Source organism: Haemaphysalis longicornis, unplaced genomic scaffold, assembly GCF_048455015.1.
Source record: "Haemaphysalis longicornis isolate Haplotype H1 unplaced genomic scaffold, Haemaphysalis longicornis Haplotype H1 scaffold_10, whole genome shotgun sequence".
Taxonomy (NCBI): domain Eukaryota; kingdom Metazoa; phylum Arthropoda; class Arachnida; order Ixodida; family Ixodidae; genus Haemaphysalis; species Haemaphysalis longicornis.
The window spans coordinates 24,687,284-24,709,647 of NW_027526204.1; the positions used below are offsets into that span (position 1 = coordinate 24,687,284).

The 22,364-nt window shown below is 46.5% G+C and overlaps 2 protein-coding genes across 7 annotated transcripts in view; one reads left to right on the forward strand and one right to left on the reverse strand.

Annotated features, from left to right (window-relative positions):
- Nucleotides 1-22,364, reverse strand: part of LOC144158302 (uncharacterized) — a 141,664-nt gene that overhangs the window by 24,863 nt on the left and 94,437 nt on the right. Inside the window, exons 1-2 of one of the 2 annotated variants that reach the window (XM_077689110.1) lie at nt 5,717-5,947; nt 4,515-4,693 (exon numbers count right to left, since the gene is read on the reverse strand). The exons of the other annotated variant lie outside the window; for it this stretch is intronic. The gene's annotated coding sequence lies outside the window, so the exon portion shown is untranslated. Of the gene's footprint in view, nt 1-4,514; nt 4,694-5,716; nt 5,948-22,364 lie in introns of those variants that run through there. 2 annotated transcript variants of the gene reach the window in all.
- LOC144158304 (uncharacterized) overlaps nt 8,418-22,364 on the forward strand; it is a 63,336-nt gene continuing 49,389 nt past the window's right edge. Inside the window, exons 1-4 of one of the 5 annotated variants that reach the window (XM_077689118.1) lie at nt 8,418-8,737; nt 12,084-12,231; nt 13,955-14,020; nt 20,848-20,908. Coding sequence is in view for 3 of the 5 variants with exons in the window: in XM_077689116.1 (XP_077545242.1) it covers nt 12,126-12,231; nt 13,955-14,020; nt 20,848-20,908 (233 nt within the window). In the remaining 2 variants the exon portion in view is untranslated. The remainder of the gene's footprint in view (nt 8,738-12,083; nt 12,232-13,954; nt 14,021-20,847; nt 20,909-22,364) is intronic. The other 4 variants (XM_077689116.1, XM_077689117.1, XR_013320009.1 and 1 more) reach the window with 4 other exon arrangements.

Here is a 22,364-nt window from a genome sequence, read left to right on the forward strand (position 1 = left end):
GGCAGCCACCGCGGCAGCAGGCGCTGTTCTCGGCCGGGGTTTAGTGAGTGACGACCTTCATTGGCATTCAAACCCTCTTCCATAGGCAGCCGATCTCAGGGAATATAATGCGACCCAATGTCGTGAAACCTAGTGCAGGTACTTGAAGCCAACGTTCGACGATATAACACTATTCAGTGCTCGTGAATGTAACGGATCTACCACATTCCGCAAAGATGCTACAGTAGAGAAAGATCAGAAATGTGCCTGCGTGCTGATTAATACCTGCGAAGTTCGCAGCAAGTGGCAAACCACGAATGGATCGCCTAGTTTTCCTCAGCTGTGGGCTCATGTAACTAAAGCAAGAAGGCTGGAAAGTTTGCTGGCTTCTTGATGGTTGCTCAACCCAGATCTCTGATAGAGTCCGGCATAGAAACAGAGTGTATGTCCCCTTCCAAGTTTGCTCCCTCTTGCAGTGGGTAATTGTGTGCTGGAAGTGCACTTCCATTGTGAAGTATGGTAATTCCTTATCTGAAAGGGAATGTTGTACAAGCGGGTACATTTTTAAATGAAAATAAGAGCATATAGAAACAACGAAACGGAAGGAAGAGAGAGCAAATGGATGCCATGCTGTGTCTGTCAGTTTTCTCCCTGGCGTTCCGTTGTCGCTATTTTTTTCTTTCAGTAATTGAGCATTGGCTGTGGTGCTCCCACGTCGGCCGAGAAATGGAGTTAGGCTTACTTTTTTATGACTCTATGCCAGCCAGGTGGAAGACAGCAAGGAAATGTGTAAGCCTGCTCAAGCATCCTCACTTTAACAGAGCACCAGACGACTGCAACACACCCGACAGCACTTATGCCGACAGTGCGGAATTTTCACTAGATGCAGGCATAAGCCCCCTTTGGACTCTGCTAGGGAGAATGGAAGATGTGCTGGCTGGCTTCTTTCTGGTTTGGTGTGTGCGTGCGAGCTGATGCTTGTGTTGTTGTTTGTGAGGACGCAAGCGATAAACAAGTAGCTTAGCACCGATCAAACTTGCAATAGTGCTGGGATCGGTGCTTGCATTTTAGGGGTGAAGCTCCTAAAGCCATGGGTCTGTCCATCCCTTGTACCTCGTGGTACGTGATCGCCGCATGCTTTCGGAGATGTCGCAAAGTGGGCCGCGTTGCACGCGCAAGAACCGGCTGCAACCGGCAGCGCAAACTCGGCACCGGGAGCGCGAGCTTCTCTGTGTTCGCCAACGGAGGCGCGAGCGCACGTGCACTGCGAGGGGGAGATCACGCAAGAGATCACGCCACGAACGCAGGCAGTCGTTCTCGGAGATCGAACGAGACGCAAGGACCTTTGCTCGTTTCCTCTAGTCTTGTTCGGGCACAAGTTCACCCTAAATAAAAGTTCTTTCTTTACCGTTGTGTCCCATCCTACGTGACAAATTGTGGTGGAGGCGCGGGGTAGTCCTCGATGGCGCGGGGTCTTTCACCAGGTCTGGGCCTGGGAGCATTGACTCCGAAAATAAAAGTTGATTTGTACAATGTACGCACACAGTCTTACGTCTTTCTTAATGATGTAATGAGCGAACTTTCACGGGAGAGTTACGGTTACCGATGATCTGCCCCTCTCGAGCTTCGCCCCACTTATCATCATTCATTCCGTGGATATGGCGTGATTTTTTTACTCTGTCCAGAACGACGAGCTTCGGAGTGGGCTAAAGTGGCTGGTAGTGAATTACCATCCTCCGCACCTCCAGAGTATGAGATGCCTCAGGAGAATACCTGAAAATTAGCAGTACCTGCCCCACAAGTGCAGTTCCACAGCAACGTAATCGATACCGCACATTTATTATATCCGCATTGTCTGTGAAATGGTGTGAACATCGGTTTCATCTTTGCTCCAGGTTGTTGAGTATCTACGAAACTAATGCTGTATTTGGGTGGTCGTTTTAGAGTGCTCTGGAGCACTCCGGAAAGCGACTCCGTGTTCGGGTGGTCGAAATCGAGCGCTCGACGTATATTCGGGTGGTTGTCTCAGAGCGTCGTACTCCGCTCCGAGCGCCTCCGGCTGCTCTGACTCCGAAGTGGGAGCGCCGCCAAAATCTGGAGGCGATCGGGTCACGTGACCCTGGCCGCCGCGGCTCGACCCGCTCACCTACCTAGTCAGTGGCGTTCGCTGAGGCCCAGCCAGCAGTTTGCTGTGGGAGTATTTCGACGTTTTTGCTTCTCGTGCTATTACTGAAGGCATCTCCGCATCATGCCGAAACGGAGACGCCCATTGAGTGTAGGGGAACCGTCTCGGCTGCTTCTGCAGCTCGAAATCGACGCCTAGGAGGACAGCAGCTGAGACGAGGACGACTCGCACGTTTAGGCGACAAAGTTCGCCGAACTGTTCGCCGCACCGCTTCCTGCGTTCAAAGTGCAGGAATGCGTTCGCAACTTTGGTTTGGAGCTAACGCATCCGATCTTAATGCCGCCATTTGTTAGAATTCTTGGCTGTGTTTGGCTGTTTGCAGTTCCCGTGTTGGCCGCGCCCCGGCGCCACGGTCGCTTGCTGCTCCAAGATCGGGTACGCGTTCGGTTGGGGAGCGGTCACTCTTGCTCGGATTGGGGGAAGCGGCAAATCGGTGTACTCCGAGTTGGAGTATAAGAGCGACCACCCGAATACAGCATAAATTAGAACTGCTCCTTCCAGGATAGGTGGCCACCGTTTGTAACTCTTTAATCCAGCACAAAGTGAAATGTCACATAACCGAAAAAACTAGGCGCAATTATTAACCAGCTATAAGACGTCAGTCGTGGCCATCGACATTAGCTAGGCTCTTTTAAATCCCCTCACGACGAGGCAGGTTTTCCCGAAACCATTCCTCAAACAAATCGGATTGCTGCCCGACGTTCCCTCGAGGCAGCTTCCACATTTTTAGCGATTTTAGTCTGGTCATTGAAACAGCTGTAATGAAATAATCTGATGACGGTCAACTGTAAAATCGAAAGTTAGACCAGTTGGGCTGCGCACGGTTACCGGCAGATTGCATACCAGTCACTTTCCAGTCACCAGATATCACCAGTCACCAGATACCAGTCACTTTCAGTTACCTGAGGCATTTCTTACCTTTTTCACCGAACGGAATGGGAACGATGCATGCGTGGGAATAATTAAAGCTGAACTTCACTGAACCCGAGTTTTTTATTACATAAAAAAACTGACGAGGGCAGACTCTCCTCCGAGTGTACCACTTTGCGTATTCGAAAGCCCTGTTTTCAATCTCACCGAAGTCGCGTTTATCGGCAGCGGCCTTGTTCTTGACGGTAGAGCGGACTGTCTGCTTTGACAGGCCTGTACTTCTGGCGATGGCGGCCTGTTTTTCCCCATGTTCGACAGCGATAATTACGCTTAATTTATTCAACAGTGAAATCAGCTACCCTGCCGCTCATGCCGCTAGTCACACAAAAAAAAGCCACTGGCACTGGCTTGGCTGCGCGAATGACCCAGCTGCCCGCAATGTTGCCAGACATCACAGTTTTTTTGCAAAAATAAACAAAGGAAAAGCACATCGGGTGCCGGCATCGTGGAAGTCCACTATAAACTTTCAGTCGAAACAATTTTCGCCTAAAATTTAGTCTGTTGTAGCCGATAGTCTGCTCTAGCCGGGTCCGTTGTGAGCGGAGCGGACTCCATTTAAAATACACAAATGCTTCACCGCACACTTCCTGGAACAATAAAACCCAACGAGCGCGTGCGAAGACAAAAACAAAAAAAGGACGGCATGCAGCGGCAACACCTGTTTGTAGGCAAGGAGCTTCTACACACTACGCTCGCTCACGGACTTCGTGACCTGCCCGTGTCGCCGTTCGCGGTTTATTGAGACTGCAATCTGGTGCTTGTGGCTTCCAAATATACTTCTGCAACCAAAATTTTGTGCCAATTATCCATAAAACTTTGTCACATTGACATTTCAAACGAGACTTTGTCACACAGAGGTTAAAAGTACATGGTGTGCATACACTTGAACGTAGACAAAATTACATGGTTCGTTACATCGGGGCTTTCGTTACATTGAAATTTGTTACATCAAGGTTCGATGTATATATGACTACCAAACAGCACATTGTCACATCCATGGCCTACTTTCCAACAATCATTTGGTGGATTCAGATAAGAAAACCTTTAAACGGACGAAAGATATACGGTTACTTTTCAGTGCAGCAGATCCAAAGCAATACTCAAAATACCAGTCACTTTCAGTTACAAACGTTATGTCAATTTCTTTCTAGGAACACGCAACAACAAATGGCACTGAACGTCAAAAAAAAAAAGGCACCTTTTTTTTTCACCTCAAATTCAACCGTCTAGTGCCGCCACCGCCCCCCCCCCCCCCCCCCCCCCCCACGGGCCGGTTTTTTTTTTCCGTGGAAGGTGGAAAGCCTAGTCGGTGTCATGAAGTGAAAATGAAGAAGACGACGACAAACTAGACACGCTGTGCGGGTATGTTTCAAAACCCACGAGCACCATCACCACCATCGTTTTTTGCCGGGTAACTCACCTCACACTCACAAGCTGGCCAATCGAAAGCTCCCAGCGACGGCGGGCAGTGGAGGAGGCGATCCCATAGAGGAGAACCAAGAGAAGATGGTGAAGAGAGACCGGAATGCTGGCGGGCGGGTGCCCTGACCCGGGCCACGTCCAATAGGTCCTTCACATTGGAACACCTGACGCCCTCTCCTGCAAGCAATTAGTGTCGTCAGACATCAGCAAAAGGCAGCGACGTTCCAAGAGAGCTGCATTGGCTATTCAGCTACGGGAGCTCGAAGCACGTTGCCCAACCATGACTGTGCTCCCGGGAAAGGTGCGGTGGATCATTGACGGTGACAACCATGTACTTTCTCTCCTTCTGTTTGAACTCTAACATGTTCCGAGGGTTAGCCACGCTCACCTTTTGTTATTGTTTCATCTCTGTATCCGTTTCTGTTGTGTGTATTTTGAGTGGTTTGGAGAAATACAACTTAGCCTCGTCGAAAGTTATTCATTCTCTTATTCTTATTGTCCCGAACCTAACTGTCGGACAGTGACTGCTCAATGACGCTGCATTGGTTGCTGTGCTCCAATCACAACTCGCCCTCCCACTGAAGAGGAGCACATCCAGAGGGGAAGGACAGTCGCTCGCCATTTATATTTGGCTAGATTTCAACGGAGCCGTCGGTTGAACAGCCGCTGAACAGAAGCGACCAGACCTTCCAGCCTGTCTGCTTCACACCAGTCAAACGCCTCCCGACGCGAAAACACGGGTCCACATGGATTTTCGGCGCCAGCCCGCGTCGTTCCCTAATTAGGTCCAAGCGCGCTTTTCGCTGCAGCACAGCGCAGCTTCGGCGGTTCCATCTGCTGCCACCTTCACGAGCGCTGAATGGCGTTTCGAAGGCGAAAGCAGCCGTCCCAATAACTCTAGCGGCACGGGTTTCATCACCTCGGGTGGCGTCAAGACATCCGAAACTGGCTCTCCACGGAGGAGTTCAAACCAATGCGACGATCGGCGACTGCGAAATGCGGCCGTTTTATGTCACTCCGTCTTCTATACGAGGTCTACTGAAAACAACTGCAACCAACGTCTGGGGCGGGCCAGACGTCCGTCGAGTTAATGAACCTAGAAGCACTGCATAGTACACGTCACTCGATACTTGAACAAAGGAGGTTGGAACAGACGGCGAGGCACGAGGCGACAAACACGGCGGCTGAAGGCCGACAGACCTTTTGGGAAGCTGCGGCGCGGACCGCAGAGACGTTTTCGCAGCAGCTCACGGGATCCCCCGGCCGTCTTGACAGGCACGCCCGTTAAGCACCAGCACGAGTTACTTGTACCAACTGCGCCCTTGTGAGCTGAAACGTAAACGCTGAAACGCTGCACGGAAATGCTCAAAGACGAATGCACATTCGGAACCTCGCAAGAGGCAGTGTGGCCTAGCGCCGGTTAGTGCGAACAGCGTCACTACTGCCTTCTTGCGGGCGGCCTGGTGCTGTCCTCACTCCTAAGAGGCGCTGTAGGCGTATGTTTACACAACGCCGTTGGTTTACATCACACGCCGAGATCATTTAGCGGGCGGCTATTAAATAGAAACTCTGTGGCTGCAAGCCGCGCCGTTGACCCGCCGCCAGCGCAGGTGGGAACCCCGGCGCATTTTCGCCGGGTGATTTCTGAACGGAGCACAGGTCTAGCGTCACTGCTAAAGTCTAGTTGAATAACCTTTGGGCGTCAGTAGAACGTACGCTTGCAGCGCCGCCTCTCCCGAACGGTCTCTCTACCGACTAGCACTAGGCACGACTCTCCAGAGTGTCCACACTAAGAGTAGAGTGAACTAGTTCACTGTATGGTGGCTAGAGGGAAAAAGTGTGACGGCCAGCAGTCGGCGGCGTCGGCGGATCGCACAGCGGAACGGGTGTCCCTATTCGCACGCTGCGTGGGAACAATTTGTAATTTTAGTTCGCACGCCGCGTAAGAACAATTTTAAGTTTAGTTCGCACGCTGCGTGCCAACAAAACATAAAATTGTTCGCACGCCTTTGAGCCTTCGTCTGCTTCGCGACCAGCGCGGCTTGCGCTGTCCCTTTTGAATCGCTCTGGTCTCTGTTGTCAAGCTGCCCGCATAGCTGTTGGCTAATCTGTGTTAGTAAGTAGCTCAATAGTTTGTTAGTTGCAGCAATAAATTGGATAAACACGTTGGATCCGCGGGGCCACACGTGGAGTTGTTCTTGGTTGAATGCTTGAATTGTGTTTCGGTGAGTTCACTGTTCAAGCTGACTTATTCCCGCCGTTTACTTTTTCTTTGGTGTAAGGTAGTGCGTATAGCGATAGATTAGTGCGTATAGCGAAAAGTTATCCGTGGGAGGCGTGCGGACAATTTTAGAAGTTATCCGCGCGAGGCGTGCGTATAGGCTCCGTGCGCTGGTGTTTCGAGCGCGACCGCAGCGCCGCCGAGCAGCGGCGCCGTCAGAAATCGGATGTTGGTCAGCCCGAAGGAGCGGCTGTACCGGGCGGAGATTCCGCAGTCGTTGTGAAAAGTCGAGCTAGTAGTGCGTATTTCTGTATGTATTGCTGGGTCTACGGCTCCCGCAACATTTTAAAAAGGTCGCGAGGAGGCTGACGAAAAATAGTTTATCTCGGTTCCCTTGAAATGAAGCGGAAAGGCGATAGCGATGAACCCGCGCAGTGCGACGAGCAATGTAAACAACGCCGATCGACTTCTGGCCATAAGCGTTCGTTTTGCTGTTTTGTGTGAATGTGGTTTATGCTCGGGGATCTTGTTTCTGAGCACGCCCGTTATCAGCTTCGCAGGGGACCTGCGACAGCCGGCGAAACTTGCATAGGCAACGCGAGCTTCATCGGGAACAATTCAGTGCGCCGGCATACACCCCAGCAATCTTACCTGAGTGCTACAGAATATGACGCAGCGTAACGGTCGACACAAAACTGCTGTGATCCCACAGGCAACCACCGCAGCTAAACGAACGGGCCATTAATATGTTCGTCAATCATCTTGAAGGAGTGACGGTGTCGGTCGTTTTATTTTTTTTTTTGTCGCTGAGCTTATGCCTCCCCGGCATTTTAGCATTACGTGTTGCTTATGCTTTAGCAATCTGTATCGTTTATTCCTCTTCTGTATTATGGTGCTCATCGCTGCTTACCCTTTCCTAGGTGTACGCGCAGAGCTTCTGCCCGTGCGGCCTCGGCCGCTGCTTTGACGCAGATATCGCGGCCAACTCCATATGACTAATATTTCGCTAATTCGGACATAGCTGGAACACCGGCGTTGATACCGGCGCTAAAATTTGGCAATAGCTGCCTGGTGCTCACCGTTATGAGTTGACGAACATAGCAACTGCATCAGCATGTTTACGCGAGCCGTGGCACCCGGCCTTGCGCGTGCAGCTTCTCGCGTACCTCGCTTAGACTCACTGAACTCATAATAAAGTGCAGAGATGCGTGACCCGCGTGTTTACCACAGAGCTCATAACCATTCACTGTACCCGCCTTTAAGTAGAAGTCGCAGCCCAGGGTCGCGCCTGTTATGTGCCCAACGCCACTGCGGGAAACATCGGACGGGGCCGTTGCGTTCGCTAGCTCCTCCCGGACGCAGTAAACATCGTTTGCGGCGTGTAGCTCGCGACCGCGTTTGGAGGTTTTCTGAGACAAAAAAGAAAACGAGCCAATATCTCCCAGCTAGCTCTCTAAAAGCGTTAAAACGAGCGCGCTGGTTTGAGCAATCAGCCATCGGAGCGTAGCACGGGCGTACGGGGAAGGGCGCAAGCGGCGACCACAACATCCGGTAAATGCCTGCAGTGGCCGTAGATGGCGCTGGTTGTTCAGGCGCTTGTGTCGCCACCATACCAGCGCACGGAGCCTATATAGTATAACGTACGCCTGCAGCGCCGCACACCACTCACGGCACTCCACAGCAAAGCATTACACCCTCCGGCGCCTCTGTTCACTTAAGTTTTAAACTAGTCCGTGTATTATGAGTTTTCGTGCTCGCACTTCGTATATCTACTGTGTGTAGCGCTTCTGCGTGCGCTATTGCAATCTTGAGAATCAGCAGGCCAACTCAGCTGCGTTGTTCTGTGGCTGCGTGGAGTGCGCAGTTCAGAAAAGCGGCTCAGGTCTGTGCCGAAACACGCACAAAGGAACGTTGTGTATGCCTGCCAAGACGCCCGGTGATGCCGTGCGCTGCTGCTGCCGCTAACCTTCTTGCGCCTCGCGGCTGCTGCTGCTGCTGAAGTGAGTGTGCCTTCGTTGGTCGTGATTGTCGTGCCTCTGGCCTTGCGGTCTGCGTTGTCGGCTCCACGGGTTCAGCAGAGTTCGTAGTCTAGCGCTGCTTGCGGCCTTGGCGTATGTTGAGGGGCGACGGCGCCTATTACTACAAAAAAAAAAAAAAAAAAACTATCGCGCTCTTCTCTGGAGAGCCCTTTTACGGTAATTTCGCGATACATATGGTCGTAAGGCCTGCTACAGTTGTTTGAAGCTCGCTTGAGACGTTAAGCTGTTCAGCGCTCGTGGAGGTGTCGGCTAGTACCGCCGCAAAAGCTTCGCAAGAATGAAGTCGTAACTGTGTATGCTACTGATACGAGCAAAAACGCTTGGATTACGTAGCCAATAGCAGATCATCGCAGTGCGTTTCGTGTGGCCAGTGGCAGTTTTGACTCTGATTATCAAATGCGGGGGTTTTTACGACCGATGCTGTATCTGTGCTGTAAGGCGCGCCGTAGTGGAGGGCTCATGTTGACCACCTGGGGACCTTTTACGCCGAAATCTCGACACGCGGGCGTTTTGGGTTTTCGTCTCAATCAGAAAAACGGCCACCGCGGGCGGGATCGAACCCCCGTCCTTGGGCTCAGCAACACAACGCCGTGGCCGCTGGGCCACTGCGGCGGCAGGTGGTTCTGATGTAAGGCAGAAAGCTTGGAAATTTTGCCCGCTTCTGGACACAAGTTCAGCGCACATTTCAAAAAAAAAAAAACTCGAGCTTTCGAACTGTGATCGCATATTCTTTCCCCTGAATTGCTTACTCCGCCACCGACCACTAGGCGGTTATCTTGTTCTTGATACATGCACACTTGCCCTACCGAGGTCCTTCAGCATTTTCTGCATAATAATACAACACCGATGGTGAAATGAAGGCGGAGTGGTCTTTGGCTGTGTGAATGAGGCATTGTACGTCAAACGCAGCAGGAATGTGCTTGGTAAACATGTCCAGGCAGGACCAATTTGAATGGCGATCGCACGTAGAGGAGCATAGGTCATGAGCTACTGCTGCAGTGTGGTAGCTTGAGTGAGTTAATGCAGCATACTCCTCTGAGAAAGTGCAAGATTATGACAGGGACAAACATAATTAGACGCATCACACGAAGCGCTGTTTTCTTTACCATCATCTTAAAATTTTTGTTTCAGGAAGCACTGACCGACCCGATTGTGGTATTCGTAAAACAATTAAAAAAGTGCAGAACCTTAATACATTTTGTGTAGCTTTCCGTCGGGTAGCGCTTTGTGTCGTGTCAATCATTGTGTTTGTCGCCGTCATTATTTTGCACTGTTTTGTAGAAGTGTACTGTGAGAGCGTCTCAACGGCGTCACACAGAAACAGCATGCATCCTGTTGTGGGTGCAAGGGAAGCACAGAGCCCATTTCCCGCATTGCATCATCACGCAGCAGGGCATCACCTGGTACCTGCGTGCGGCCGGTGCTGAACAAGCAGGCCACTTGTCAGTGGCTATGAGCTGCAAGATTAGAGTCTGGGTGGTGAAGAAATTTAAATATAGAGCCTTTTTTTTCTGAAGATGCAGTGTTTGATGCAGCGAAGGGTGAACAAATTGCAGTCTTTTTTTATAATGTCCATGAAGTGCAACCAATGTGGTTGCACTTCATGCTGTGTTTGGCGCATAAATTCCCATCGTTTACCACTAATCAGTTCCCACTAATTTTTTAGGGATTACACAAAGGCTGATCTGGCTTTTTATCTCCTGCTGGTCTGTTTACGGGATTAACTTGGTTCGGAAATGCATGTGTTTTGGGTGAACACAAAAAAAAGGTGCAAGAATTTTCACCACATCATCGATTCCCAACTGCAGCGGCCGCTTTTCTGATGGAGGCGAAAAGCAAAAACGCCCATGTGTACGAGATTTCAGCGCACGTTAAAGATCCCCAGGTGGTCAAAATTAATCCGGAGCCCTGCGCTACGGTGCGCTTCATCGCCTGCACTGCGTCGGCGCGTTAAACCCTACAATCAAGTTTCACCACATCACCGTTTGATATGCTTAAGCTTCACTCATCAGATTGAAAGTTACTGGCACACTGGAATCACCACATACTAAATGCAGTTGTTCATGCGCCACGCCTATGAACAGAGTATAGAAAAACAGCGCTAAAACGGGACAAAAGAACATGACAAGACTGGGCGCTGACTAACAACAACGAGTTTTATTTCGCCGTGGCGGAATATATACCCTCGGAAAACACGAAAAGAAAGAGAGGGAGATGAACATTCAACGAATACACAAGGCGCATGTGCGAAAATAACATTCAGTGATCAAGATAACTAAGTTCTTTTTCCAACAATTCAATGGATGCCTTACTGACAGATGAAACCCCCTGCTTGTGGATGACATGTGCTTCGTAGATTTCTCTAGCACTTTTTCCTTTATACTTTCCTAGCACATGTGTCTGCTCGAAAAGAGGGGTACATTTACGATCCGCACATTCCGCACAGTGAAGAGCCAAATTACTGCCAGTTTTATTTTTCACTGTGTTCACGTGTTCTCGCAGCCTATCGTTCAGACACCGCCCTGTTTGGCCCATGTATGATTTACCACAGGACAACGGAATGTCATAGACTACACCAGGCGAGACGTTCTTTTTTCCCGTTCTAGCGCAGTTTTTCTATATTCAGTTATGTACCAACAAGCCCGCACCAACGCACTTTTTCAGTTTATGAACAGAGGTCACACTAATGGTCACTGAGAAAGAAAATGGGCAGAATTTATCACTTATAATTGTGTTGTTTGTGTAGGGGTATTACTGTCACTCTGAAAGGTTCAAGGACCTTGTTTGTAAGCATACTTGGTACTGCAAGTTGTGTGTGTACGCACTTCACATGCTATGTTAACTGCAACTGTTAAGACATTTGAAACTCGGTTTTTATACCTGGCCACGTATGTAGTCTCTTTAAACTGGGATGAAAAGTTAAATAATGCATTTCACAAAAACCTGTGTGTTTTTAACTCTGCATTTGCATTACTCGGACACTCCAGTTTTACTAAGTGGGACACAGCTTCACATGTCCATGCCGGATTTACAAAAAAGCATTGGGACTCATGCCTCCAAAAATCGTAGAGCAGGAGCACATTTATCCTTCAGTACTATCTAGCAGTAAAGAGATGGATCAATGCATGCATAGTTGAGTTGTTTTTCATAAAAAACTAAACCTAACCACTGATGTGTTTCCAGAATGCCAAGCCCATGGGATAAACCTGCATGCTGTTTTAGTTTGAAAGTAAAACTGGTTATTGACTTGTGTGATTGTCGTGTGGTTGTTTAAATTATCACTGGTGGTTGTGTTTTTCGCTTCCAGGAGGCACCACTACACCGACACCAGCCACCCCCACGCAACATCATGATGCACGAGGGCTGCGTCATGGCAATGTCCACGGATGCAGTTCATGGATGCGGTGTATCCTGCAGCCAAGAAATACAGGCGACGATTCCCACTAGTGCCATAAGTATGGTGCCTGTTCTATCAAACTGCCCATCCAAACACTTGCAGGGACACTGAAGAGAATTTGTCAAGCTCCCTGTTTTGCTTGCACTGAATAGACTGGCTCAAATTAACACAGTTTTCATTGTTTATCCAATTGATAAGTCGGTAATTATTTTATAAAGTGCGAAAGAAGAAAAACTACCCTGTGCGATCTGTGGCGGCCGCACCAACTAAAGGCTGTGACAACGGAAGGAGATGCACCTTGATTAGGCGATGTCCAAGGGTAGCATTGAAACAAAGTTTCGGTTCTGTAAAACATGCTTGACATCTGACGCATCGTTGGATGGGCATTCTCGATATCTTAGTAATCGTTGTACCGCGCTTGTCATGTTGTTGGCTGTAAAATGCCTAAGATAAGCCTCTCAGGACGGCTTGGAATCGTAGCAATCACTAGCCGAGGCCTACGGAGTGGATGAACGCCCCCTGCGTCACCGTAGACGCTCAAATGCCATGCGCTTTTCCCCCATATTTGGAGCTTGCCTCATTCATGCCTGTATCGTAAAAAGCGTGTTTTCACCAGGCGAAGGGTCTGTTGAATCTGGCCTGTGCCCACTGCACACAAGCAGTCGGTCCTTATGGCAACAGCACGCCAACGAGAACTCGCTAGCACGTCATTGTCAGCCTGCGTGGGTTCTGTGAACTAGTTCGGGGGGCAGTGAACGTTACGGCCCAAACAGAAGGTGAACTCAGTATAGAAAACATCGGCCGAAAACGAAAAAGTCAACTTACAAAAACAAAAAAAAAGGAAATGTACCCACAGGGATTCGAACTTGTGACTTGCAAAATAACATACCTACTGCTCTAGACCACTCGGCCATGGGCCAGCGCCGCCAGCATTGGAAATATGATGTACATAATGTATAACCAGTTTACACTTTTATTTAGTTTTAGCATTTCAAGCAGCTTGGGTGACTATTTTTTGTATAGTGCTAGTGCAGTAAGCGTCCCCTAAATTTCCACAATATGTCACGTCTAGCAATTGCATTTCTTAGACGGAAAAGCGTTCGCAGATGTGTGGTCGTGCTGCTGACCGCTGTGCTTGTTCTCCTACCACAAAATGTGCTTACTGCTCCCTAGTTTTACACTTTACGGCAAAAGTTTCAGTTGATTTTATTTTCTTAGTACCTATATTGACTTCGGTGACTCTTCTCCCGCCTTCAAGTGGCCTGAGATTTTCCTACTAGCGTACCAGTCAGCGAAGCAACACATGTGTGCTTGTGCAGCGCTTGTATGGAGCGACCCTGACTTTGAGCTAGATGCATTGTGCAAACATAACAAAGTAAACAACGGCACATTCTTCCATTCACAAGTCATGGCTTCGTTTCAACTGAGCGAGTGAATTGCGACGACCCGTCGGTACAGTGTACTGTACCGTCGGTGGCCGGCGGACTAAACGCTGGGCCGACTGACTCTGCCAGAAGGTCGGCGAGCCATGCAGTAGCTCAGTCAAACCCAGTCATCTCCTCCTGACGTAGCACGAAAACACCGCAGAAAATGGGCGAGGATGCAAAAAGGAGGACGGCGTTTTCGAATTGATTTTTTTACTGAATAAATTTGCGTAAACGCGCTCAGAATGGTCGAAACATGGCCTATGGGCTCCGCACTACAATTTGCGCTAGTAATGCCGCAATTTTTACAAATCACTTCACTGTCCCTTTAATAATGCGAATAAATTTTCTTTTTAGGTACACAGTGTGCCCTTCTTCTGTTGCTCAAGAGTGCAAGCTCCCAGACAGAAGAGGATTTTTCAGGTTAGCAGACAGTCTTATTATTTGCATCAGCGTTGTATTAGCAGCCAACGCGGTTAAAAAAAATTCTGATCTGATTCCTTGCAACCCAGTTTTTCTGCAATTTTTTGGTCACTGCATAACACTACCGGGAGGCATCAAAATTTTTGCCCCTGGTAATTTTAAACTACACCAAGTGTGCTGCTCCTAATATGTGCTGTATGATAAGGGGTCTGCCAGCAAACACCTCAGCAATATTCTGGCTTAGTTTGCGTGATTTGATTGGAAAGGCTGCATTTTTAAGTATAAAAATCCAAAAATGACCATGCCCGTTTTACAGTGTTCAGTAAAGTTTTTCTCATTCATAAAATTTGGTTGTAGATGTCTGCAACTTCTCGTAGCCTTGGTGTGTTTAAATCACAGTGTTAGTCTGTTCTCTTCTCAATAAAGAAATAGCATACTACTTACCAGTGCAGTGCTTTCTAAAAACTGGCTGTGCTTTACTGTTGGTGTGGGTGCTTTGTCAGATGAGACGTTTAGGTTGCTATTTCATCTCATGAAAGGTAGCTGGGGGAAAGGTCAATGTTCTTCCTTCTGTCCCATGAACTGCTATATGTGCATTTTAAAGGTGGAATGTTCAATCAGTCCTACCAGTTAGCTTCACAAATTATTAATAAACAGGTAATAAGGCAGTATTGTTTGCGTGCATTTCCGTGGAGACGCAGGCCCAGGCTATTTTTATAGTGTACCAGGTGCAACGTAAAATAAATGACTCAGAAAGGTTGGAGTAAAAATGTTAGAATACACATCAATGACGGTTAAACTGGAGATATCTGTAGACAATGCATTGGCACATTGCATGTGCAGGAAAATTTGGTTTAAACCTGAACTTATAGCGAAACAACATTGAGAGTTACTGTCACATTGAAAACTGGAATGAAAATTTTGCAGTTTTTCTAAACGATAGACAAATGAATAAATTTTGGTTTTTGGTGTTATTTATTTATTTACAAATACTGCTGGCCAGAGGCCAAAGCAGGAGGGGCAAGATAATACAGTTATTATGCACAACATTTCAATACAACATCAACAAAAGAATGAAGAAAATAGAAAGTGGAAAGCGGGACATTTTTATACAAAATAAATTAAAGGTAAGAGTGGGGAGGGAAACGCGGAACAGTTCCAGCAATTCCAAATTTCAGCGTAAATAAGCTCAGGAGAGTGTAAACTGCTTGCAAGCAAAGCGTTGCACTTTTCAATTGTATGAGGGAAAAAAGAAAAGTTGAACAAGTTAGTACGAGCAAAATATGGTGTTAAAGAAAGTGCGTGTGAAGCCGGGTCTGACAAGTTTTTATTGGTGTGAGGTAGGGATCAGGGTTCAGAGCAAGCTTGCAAGCTTGCAGTTTGAAAGGAGGTGCAAAAGTTTTAGGCGCAAGAATCTGCGTCTTGACTGCAAAGATGGGATACCATTTGAAAGCATAACATTAGTGACAGAACTACCAGGCTTATAGAGAGAATAAATGAAACGAACTGCCCTCCACTGAATTTTTTCTAATGCATCAATGTTAGTTTTAGTATAAGGATCCCAGGCAACGCATGCATATTCTAATTTCGGGAGCATCAAGGATTGGTAAGCTAAGTGTTTCACGTTTGTAGGAGCATCCTTAAGTTTGTGTCTTAGCATGCATAATTTGTGGCAAGCTGCGGAAGAGGCTTGTTTAATGTGGGAATTCCAACTTAAATTATTTGTTAGAGTGACATCAAGATACTTGTATTCCTTAACTTCATGAAAAGGTTGGTTAGGGAGCATGTATTCAGTTAGTACTGGCTTTTTTTTCGTTAGTGACACGGAGCAGAACTGATTTATCCAAGTTTAGTTTCATCCGCCATTGGTGGCACCTTAGACATATATATTGTTTAGAGTGGACTGGAGAGCTGCTTGGTCATTAATAGGAAAGGTTACGTTCCAATTTGAATTAACGTCAAATAAGGGCAAATGTTTGACATCTAACAAATACCCTTGTGTAGCATTGTTATCTCAAATACAAAGGAAACTTAAAGGACATACTAACCAAAAAATGTGCCGCTGTGGAATCTTTCTATCCTACGAGTAGAAAGAGTAGCGGGATTCAGTTTACATAGCCGACGGATTTTTCGAAACTGGAGAGGAAAGAAAAATAGTCCCAATAAAAGAACCGTCTAAAAAATCAAGGACTTGGAAAAGTACCTTTTTTCACCTAAATAGTTGTGAAGAAGCTGCAGGTGGTTTAGTAGAATGGGCAATTGGGCTAGTTGGTAGTTCATCTTGAAGGTTGAAGCACTCACACACCTGGGACAAAAGTAGAAAACAGACGACAGGGCGCTAACTCGCAACTATTTGTTTATTGAAAAGAGACAGAAATATATACTTTCAACATCTCACGTGTTGCGTTCATCTGGCCCAAGATAAAACCAAGAAGGTCAATTTTACAGGGGTTAAATACTGGTGTACACGCGACAATCGAAGGGTGAAGGATTAAAAACAGCAACACCATAACATATCAAGAAACCTCTACGATCGCAAGGAGTTGCTCAGATAAACGTATTCTTTGTCTGTGATAAAAATTGACGGGGCAGTAACACATCTATCTCTGGACCTTCTAATGGGAAATGCTTCAATCAGCTCTTGAGTGGTTTTATCTGGGTGCCGAGACAGAATGTGGTATATCACTGAAGATGGGCGAACACCCATGCGTGGTGCAGTGTTCCCATAGTTCGGTGCCCTGCTTTGATTTTTCACGGTTTTTATGTTCTTGCAGAAGTGTGTTTATACATCGTCCAGTTTGTCCTACATAAATGTGGCCACATGTCATCGGTATCAGATACACCACACACGTTACACACCGCACAAAGGAAGAAGTATGTTTCACTTGGCATGCTTGTTTTCTGGACGGCTTCTCACTGGGAGATAACACCCTGTCTATTTTTTCAGCCCCAAACGAACTAACCAAGTTATGTGGCAAAATAGACAGGATGTTATCTCTTAGTGAGAAGCCGTCAATAAAATAAGCGTGCCAAGTGAAACATACTTCCCTCTTTGTGCGGTGTGCAACGTGTGTTGTGTATCTGATACCGATGACGTGTGGCCACATTTGTGTAGGACAAACTGGACTATGTTTAAACATACGTCTGCAAAAACATAAAAACGGTGAAAAATCAAAGCAGGGCACAGAACTATGGGAACACTGCACCACGCATGGGTGTTCGCCCATCTTCAGTGATATACCACAGTTCTCTCTCCACATCCAGATAAAACCACTCGAGAGCTGATTGAAGCATTTCACATTAGAAGGCTGGAGATAGATGTGTTACTGCCCCGTCAATTTTTATAACAGGCAAAGAATACATTTATCTGTGCAACTCGTTGCAATCGTAGCGGTTTCTTGATATGTTATGGTGTTGCTGTTTTTAATCCTTCACCGTTCAATTGACGCGTGGACACCGGTATTTAACCCCTGTAAAATTGACCTTCATGGTTTTATCTTTGGCGAGATGAACGCACCACGTGATATTTTCAAAGTATATATTTCTGTCTCTTTTCAATAAACAAATAGTTGGGAGTTAGCACCGTGTCGTCTCTGTTTTCTACTTTTGTCCCTGGTGTGTGAGCACTTCAACATTCAAGATGCAAGTGGTTCTTTGCTTTAAATTCCTGCTGTAAATTTAAATTTCTGATTGTAAACACAATCACAATGCCTACCGATCAAGTAAAAGAACAACGAGCAGCACAGGACGAACCTGATGATGATGTTTAATACAGTCATCATCACCTGGTGCCTAAAATAACTGGCGTCTAAAAAAAACTGGCCACATGCAACCCGTTTCCAGCATTGTAGATTGCTTCCTCTCAGACTACATGCAAAATTATGGCCTCCAAGATCAAAGTTTGTAACACTGACGGGAGTCAAGTTAGTCCCCATCCAATCCGAAGCTAACCAGGTGGCTTGGGATTCAAAATGGCATTGTCCTGGGGTCACACCATGGCTCTGTAACGGAAATGTTTGTCAGGAAAATTGAACTTTTCCCCTTTACATTGTCCAAAATATCCGTTGTTCATATATTACTCCTATGGGACAACCGGTGGTTCCTTGGGAAAGTCCGGAATGTCCAGCGAGTCCGAATTTTCGGAGTGTGAGAAGACGCTCAGCTACTGTATTTATAGTGTAATATTTATGTACTGTACCTGGCTAAATGCAAGTCATCTTGTTATCACAGGACGACGCACCTTATCCCAACTGCTATGGGAAAACATTAAAACTGCCAGCAGGTAGACAGACAGCCTCAGCAGCTTTTCGTGCTGCTGCTATCCTGCTATAAATCTTCACCTGCTAGTGAAGGTGCCACAACACAGGAAAGCAACAGCCTCTCTGCTGTACAAGTCAAGCTGTGCTCACTCCCATTTACATGACAACGGGGATCCTCGCTTTCCAACTGGGATGGATTGCACACACATTAGGAACATGCTACTTTTGTACCGAACAACAACTGGAAGAGGATCTGCAGAGGGCAGATTATCAGCCAGAAGCTTAGAATCTGAGTGAAGTGAAAGGGCATGTGATTGCTTCCTGTGTTTCTCAACAAAATGGGTAGCCTTGGGAGCATTATTTAGGTTCAGGCCGTCTCGGAAAATCAGGGAATCAAAGGAAGAAAGGCAAGGAGACGACTATGTATGCTCGCAGTCTTTTGGGGCGGTATGAAAGCTTTTAGACCTCAATAAGAAAGTGGCATTTTTCGTCTCCTCCCTATTCAACCATGGTTGAAATATACTTTTTTCCTACTGCCTACATATAGGGCAGAAAAAGATGTCCGCTTTTTTTATTCTTGTGCGGAAAAATTTGGTTTAAACTTGAACATATAGTGAAACACAGCAATGGGGGTTACCAGAACGAAAATTTCGCAGTTTTTTCCCCGTTAAATTGAATAACCTTTAGTGTGAGTACTTTGATACAGTAATTGATTCTTAGCCTAAATTTTTCGCCTCGTATCTAAAACTTCAATTTTAGTTAAAATTTTGAAACTGCCTTGCTGCTACAATAAATTAGACCGGTGTTGAAAAGAGACTGGTTAGGAGAAATTACTGAAATGGACAGACAGCTGATTTTTGTCGCGTATATTTTCTTTGTCCAAAATGAAAGGGCATCACTTGCACCACCTTAGTTGGAAACTGTTGTTTAATAGTGCACTAAAACTTTTGAAATCAGAATGTTTAGATCTACCGGCCGTACGTGTCCCTCCAAATGGAATGCTAGCAACCATGACAGTGAGCCGTGCTGCAACATACTTTTAACTGCACATGAGAATAAAAGAGGTGTTTAAAGAAGCCATGCAGACGAAGTTTGTTTTATTCAAAGGATTTCGTGTTATACAGTGCCTCCAGCGCTTATCCAGCAGCAAAGGATGCCGCATTCATTATGATATAATCGATTTAGGTTAATATTTTGATTCTCCCGCCAAATGTGTTTTCATGACATCTGCGATGAAGTCACAGGGGCGGGTATTGAAACCAACTTCCAGTGCGTGGTTAGGCTCTGCGGCCTTGCTTACCATCAGTCCTTCCAGATGGCACTTCCATACTGTTGCCGTGGACTGTTGCCCACCGTTGCTTTGTTTTTGGCCGTATTTGCATGTGGCTTGTTTATGTTGCGGTAGAAAGTAACCGTCTCGTGAAACATGAGGTATGCTCGACAAAGAGGCTCACGTAAGACGTCGCTTGCGCCAATCGGTCAATAAGTCAGTAAGTAGGAAGACTGTAGTACATACGGTGAGCAAGACTCCAAAGCGACAAACTGCTGTGCAGCTCAAACAAGCATAGTGGATGCAGTACCAACAGCAGTGTGCTTCGCTACTTGAATGGTTACATGTATTTTCATAACTTCCGTTGTTTACCCAACCATTCATACTGCTGTAAAGTGAATATGCATTACATTTAGGTGCAAATAGCTCGTATGGCAAGCTTATAAGCCATGCCTAATTTGCATTTGCTTTTGCCGGCCTCAGCCAATCGCACTACTCGGCATATGACATCATATGCCTCTTGCGGAAATGTGCTGGGGGGTCTCGCATGGCCATTCCCTTTTTTCCTAATTATATAGTTTATTTGACCAAAGTGTGCACTAAAAGTGGTGTCAGTATATGATTCTAATGAGACAATCTTTCGAATTAACCACACTTGTTTTTTGCCAGCATAGCCCCTTTAAAAACTTGTCTCCGGCTAAAACAACAGTAATGTGCAACGTTTTATATCCCTTCATGTTGTTTATGAATCACGCCTTGAAATCTGCGGAATTGTTTGGAACGTATCATTGCATCATGTTTGGACGCCACATGGTGCCACCTTTCTGACTTCAGAAATTTTACTGAAAAATTAAAATAATTTCTTACTGTTTACTTAAAAAACTTTTGTGGTTACCCCTGTATATAAAACGCTGGCTTTCATGGCAGCTAGACGACATGCCCTCCACAAAGGTTGGTTGTCTGTCCCTTGAAGCCCGTTCCCTTTTGGGCACTTGCATTTCGTCAAAATATCACATAACCCTACTGCCTACACTCATAGGCAAGTCAAGCTTTTGTTGCCAGTATTCGTACTTTGCCACTTTAAACTGTCTGGCGCTATGGGCTTAGGCAATTCCCTTGGCAACACAAAGTCTGACTTTTAGGTAAGCATGTGTGGTACATTCAAGGGAAGAGTTTGCCTGGAAATTGGATAACACAATGCCTTCAACTGCTCTTACCTTTCTCTTTTTCATTCCTGGATGTGAAGATCACCCAGGCTGGCACGTTAACCAAATTCCCTGCTCCGCATGATTGTGCAGGTACTGCAGCAGATACCGTTCCTCACACCTGCACCTGCTGGCCAACCTCTGGCGACTCAAGGTGGGTGAAGGGGCAATATTTGCTGTGTTACGCCTTGAGTGTAGTAAGCACTCTGCAAAGTCCAGGTTTAAAACAAGCATTTATTTTGCCCATTGCAAGAGATTTGGTGCAGCAAATTTAGGTGGGGTGCTTCCCTATAGACGATGATTGTGTAATGCGCTGATGTTAAACTTGGGTTATGAGGTGTACCGTAGCGGGGGCCTCCAGATTAAGTTTGAACACTTAGGGATCTTTAACGTGCACCGTGCTCTCAACACACTGGTGTTATTCATTTTCGCCTCGTGAAAAGCAGCCACGGTGGCCGGAATTGAACCCGCGTCTATGGGTTTAACAGCATAATGCCTTAGCCACTGAGCCCCCGCTGTGGGTACTTCTGTGGAACTAGAAATGGACTCTGCACAGGGTATTATGAGCAATCTTGGTAGGGTCATTGGCGGCACTGGGTATACTGAGCCCCACACCTAATTGTTCTAAGACAGGATACAGCCTTCTTCAATTTGCAACCCTACCCTTTGCAACATAACTTTATTCCACCAGAGTTGTTTGCTAAACCAAAATGTGGAAGAAATTTGGAAAAACATTTCAAGCATGGAGCTACATGACAGCAGTGGCCCAGTATAGAGAAACACTAAAAAAGTTATCGGGGTTAACTGCACCTTAGTTTCCAAGTGATGTGTTCAAACAGAACTAGTTACCACACATTTGCTCAGTATTGTTTTTTCTGAGTCATGTTTCTAGGTGACTGATTTGGTCAGAAGCCACCAGTCGCAGAAATTCTGAGTCTCCACTGTTTTATGTGTTTTTTATATTAGCTGTATTTCTAAACTACTTCATATTTCTTCTATATAGCTTTATTGTTACAAAGTTGCAATAAAATTGATATCATTGTTAAATGGCCACAGTGGTCTGCTTAATGAGCCAGGCTTGAATTTTGTCATCACCCTTTTAAACTGCGACTTATCATGGTGTGAAGCCTAAGTGTGAAGGAAAAGAGCCCCGCATGGGGTATTATTCCCCTGTTCATGCACACGCTTTACCATGATAGGATCTCCACCTGTTTACCATGCAGGGAGCTCTGGAATGATAGTTTTGGTTTTTTGGCTTCCTTTCCTGTCCCCATTTTTCAGCTGTTTTTTCATTCAATCATGAAACTGTACTCTTTTGTTTACTAAGCGTCACAGTAAACTTGGTAGGCTCAGGTCCCACTTACTCTGCTGTATTTCTATGCCTTGTGATGTATTTTTAACCGGGCCCTCAAACTGATCAGGCTCTAAAACAGGCAAGCACCAACAAAATTTGCAAGACGCTATAGAACATGTAAGAATGCTAGCTGCTTTACTATTTCCTTGCTAAGGCAGTCTGTCAACAAAAAATTCTCTGTATCTCTGTAACCTGCAAATTTCTCTCATTGCAAACTGCATAGAAAGTTTTGTGAAGAAAATTTGGTGCAGGAAAA